The 3,431-nt window shown below is 56.5% G+C and overlaps 1 protein-coding gene across 3 annotated transcripts in view; it reads left to right on the forward strand.

Moving 5' to 3' along the window:
- Positions 1-3,431, forward strand: part of Plppr3 (phospholipid phosphatase related 3) — a 12,346-nt gene that overhangs the window by 1,591 nt on the left and 7,324 nt on the right. The window contains exons 1-2 of one of the 3 annotated variants that reach the window (XM_026785061.1): positions 951-1,425; positions 1,565-1,685. The exons of 1 other annotated variant lie outside the window; for it this stretch is intronic. In XM_026785061.1, the coding sequence (XP_026640862.1) occupies positions 1,611-1,685 (75 nt within the window). In that variant the 5' untranslated portion in view covers positions 951-1,425; positions 1,565-1,610. Of the gene's footprint in view, positions 1-950; positions 1,426-1,564; positions 1,686-3,431 lie in introns of those variants that run through there. One more of the 3 variants, XM_013350695.2, reaches the window with a different exon arrangement.

Raw genomic sequence — 3,431 nt, forward strand, 5'->3', positions numbered from 1 at the left:
GGGGTGGGCGGGGGGAGCAGTGGGGTGGGCAGTGGGGGAGCAGTGGGGTGGGCAGTGGAGGGGCAGTGGGGGAATTAGTGGGGTGGGCAGGACACTAGAGCAGGGTGGACACACTGTAGGTGCTCCATGGATCAACCCTCCATGCCCTTCAGATGACCTTGTGCTTACTCCCTTGCCCTGCATTTTGCCTGTTTCCCTGTTTGCTCGTGTGCCCTTTGAGCTGCCCACTTTGTTTTTGTGTTTTGTTTTGTTCTGGTTTTGGTTTTTTGAGACAGGGTTTCTCTGTAGCCCTGGCTATGTAGACCAGGCTGACCTCAAACTCACAGAGTGTTGAGATTAAAGGCCTACGCCACCACCGCCCAGGCCTGGTTTTGTTTTTTGGAAACAGGGTCTTGGGATTCATGGAATCCCTCTGCCTCTGTCTCACAAGTGGCTGAGATTACAGATGTACACAGTCAGCCCCAGTTTTACCTTATGTTTTGGGATAGTCTCTTTGATTAGGATCAGTGATCATTCTGTCCTGCTCTCCCCAGCGCTGGGGTTAGATATGACACCATGGATGGATTTTTATGTGGGTGCTGGGGATTCGAACGAGGTCCTCCTGCCTCCTGCTTGTAGCATGACCGGCTAACCCCAGCTTAGTTCTTATTTTAAGACAATGTCTTACTATGTAGCCGTAGCCCAGGGAATCCCAAGTGTCTGTTAAGGATCTGGTATACAGTAAGCTCACTCACTATACCGACAGAATGATTTCCTAACTTCTCTGGGCCTCGGTTTGCTCCAATGGGATGCGGTGGCTATCTTACTGGGCTGCCTCTGTCGAGCCAGCGCTGTCTAGGTGCATTTATCCTCCAGGCCGTCAGCTGTATAGGGTCAGGCGGGTGGGTGAGGCGGGCCTGAAGGATGGATGGAGAAAAGGAGGGGCGGGGACGAGGGGGAAGTAGAGTGAGGGCAGCCCCTCCACCCGGGAGGCTTTGTCTCTTTTCCCTCAGGCGCCCAGGGACCTCACCATGGCAACCGACTCCAGCGAGCAGCGGGCACGGAAGACGTGGGGGCCCGAGGACTCGGCGACTGTGAAACGCAGGAAGACGATTTGGGGCCGCGGGACCTCGCCTTCCCCGCACTCCGCCGCCCGCCCCTAGGTCCCTGAGACTGATCGTGCGCGCGCAAGGCGCACGGAGGGCGCGTTCCAGGGGCAGAGAAGGGACCCGGATTGCTATCCCCCGCGGGGCCGAAGACCCTGAGACCCACAGAGCCGGAGGCGGAGGCGCCCTAACCGGGGGCGGGGCCGGGGCGGGGCCGGGGAGGCTGCAGAGTCCACAGACAAAGAGCCCGCGCCCCGCGCACCGCTCCCGGCCTCTCGTCCCTCCCACGCGGGGGCCCGGGCTTTGTGTCCGCGCTCTGCGGCGGACTCCGCCCTCCCAGGTAAGCGAGCCGTCTGCGCTCCTGCATCCTCCTTCCCCAAATACCCCCCTTCCGCTTCAGCCTCAGTTTCCCCGGGCGGCTTTGTCTATCCCTTGTGTCGCCACCTGGGAACTCCATCTGCGCACCTCCTGGTTTCCAGCGCGCCTTTGTCCCCTGCAACCTCGGCCTACAGCGCGCGCGTCACCATGATTGCTATGAAGGAGAAGAATAAAACGCCGAAGGACAGCATGACGCTCTTGCCTTGCTTTTATTTTGTAGAGGTGAGTTGGGGAGGGGGGGCACGGAGATAGGTTTCCATGGCGTGGAGCTTAAGACACCGTCGCCTCCACGCTGCGGGGACAGGAGCCCGCACCGCGGAACCACGGCACCTGAAGCTGGGATGGGGATAAGACTGGGTCCAAGAAGCAGGGCTCTGCAGGTCGAGTAGGAGTTCCAGAAATGCAGAAGGGTCCTTTAGACTGTGGGAACAGACAAGGAAAATGCTAGGATGGTGGGCTTTCTTTGAAGGACATGGGTGAGAAGCTAGGTCTGAAAATTGGGGCATGGTGGTGGACAAGCCCCAACTGGGGAGGGTGGGTGCTGGGGACTTGGCCCTACAGCACCTTGGATGTATCTAAGCCCTCTTCTGCTAATGGTGAGGCTGCGTGCCGCCCCCCAAGACTAGCCAGCTGTGGTGCAGAACTGAGGGGTCTAAAAATAGAAGACAATACATGCATTCACTTGGTGCATACTAAGTGTGGATGATGGTGGTTTTTCTCTGAATGACAGGATTCGGATGGGGACAGAAGCTGGGTGACAGACAAGCCCCGGGTCAGCCTGGAGCCCAGCTTCGTCCCCAAAGCTGATCCCTCTCCGCAGGTGACCCTGTGTGGACCACAGAGCAATTGGGGGGATGCTTAATTAAGTTCCAACATGACAATAGATTAACCAGACCCTCAGGCTGACTCTCACTAGAATCCTTTGAAATCCTTTCAGAAATTGCTTACAGCTATTTTTTTCTTGCTCATTTAAAATTATTTTCATGATTGTCTTTAGTACTGGCAATAGAATCCAGATCTGGACCTTGCCAGATCTGGGCTCCACCCTGACCACGCCCCCAGCCCCTCACTGGGGATTCTAGGAGGGGGCTGCACCCTGACCACGCCCCCAGCTCCTCACTGGGGATTCTAGGCAGGGCTCCATTACTGACCACGCCCACCTCCCCTTACGGGGGTGGTGGGGTGTTCTAGGCGGGGCTCCACCGTGACCACGCCCCCAGCCCCTCACTGGGGGATGCTTGCAGTGGGGCATCCCTGACCACATGCCCAGCCCCTCACTATAGGAATCTAGGCAGGACCCTACCTCTGACCATACCCCCAGCCCCTCCCTTGTGGATTCTGGGTGAGACTCTACCCCACGAGGCCCCTCTGGTCTGACCACGCCCCCTAGACCCTCACTGCGGGCCTTCTGGATGGGAGCTCAGTTCCTCAGCCTCATTCTGAATTTTCACTCTGTAGCTCAGGCTGGATGGAAACTTTGATTGTATTCCATGTTAGGCTCAAACCCAGTCTTCCTGTCTCTGGTGCTGGGACACTGTGATAGCGCAGACCACCATGCGGTGCTAAGGTGAGTAGTGAGAGCTCACCCCACAGTCATAGAATGACAGCAGGTGTCTTCCTCCATTGCTCTTTGACTGGGTCCGTCATGGGGGTCTCCATGGCCTCACCTGGTAGTACCCAAGTTACAGGCAGCACCCAACTACTGTCCCCACCTTGCCTGGTGCTGGAGACTTGAACTTGGTTGGGTCCTGGCACCTGGAAAGGAAGCGTTCTTCCCCTAAGGACAGCTTCTTCTCATTTTATTATTTTAAGGTTTTCCTCTTTAACATAAGGTCTTCTTTTTAAAGGTTTTTAAATATTCTTTTTTTTTTAAGTTTTTCGAGACAGGGTTTCTCTGTGGCTTTGGAGCCTGTCCTGGCACTAGCTCTTGTAGACCAGGCTGGTCTCGAACTCACAGAGATCCACCTG

Source organism: Microtus ochrogaster, linkage group LG1, assembly GCF_000317375.1.
Source record: "Microtus ochrogaster isolate Prairie Vole_2 linkage group LG1, MicOch1.0, whole genome shotgun sequence".
In the NCBI taxonomy this organism is placed as follows: Eukaryota; Metazoa; Chordata; class Mammalia; order Rodentia; family Cricetidae; genus Microtus; species Microtus ochrogaster.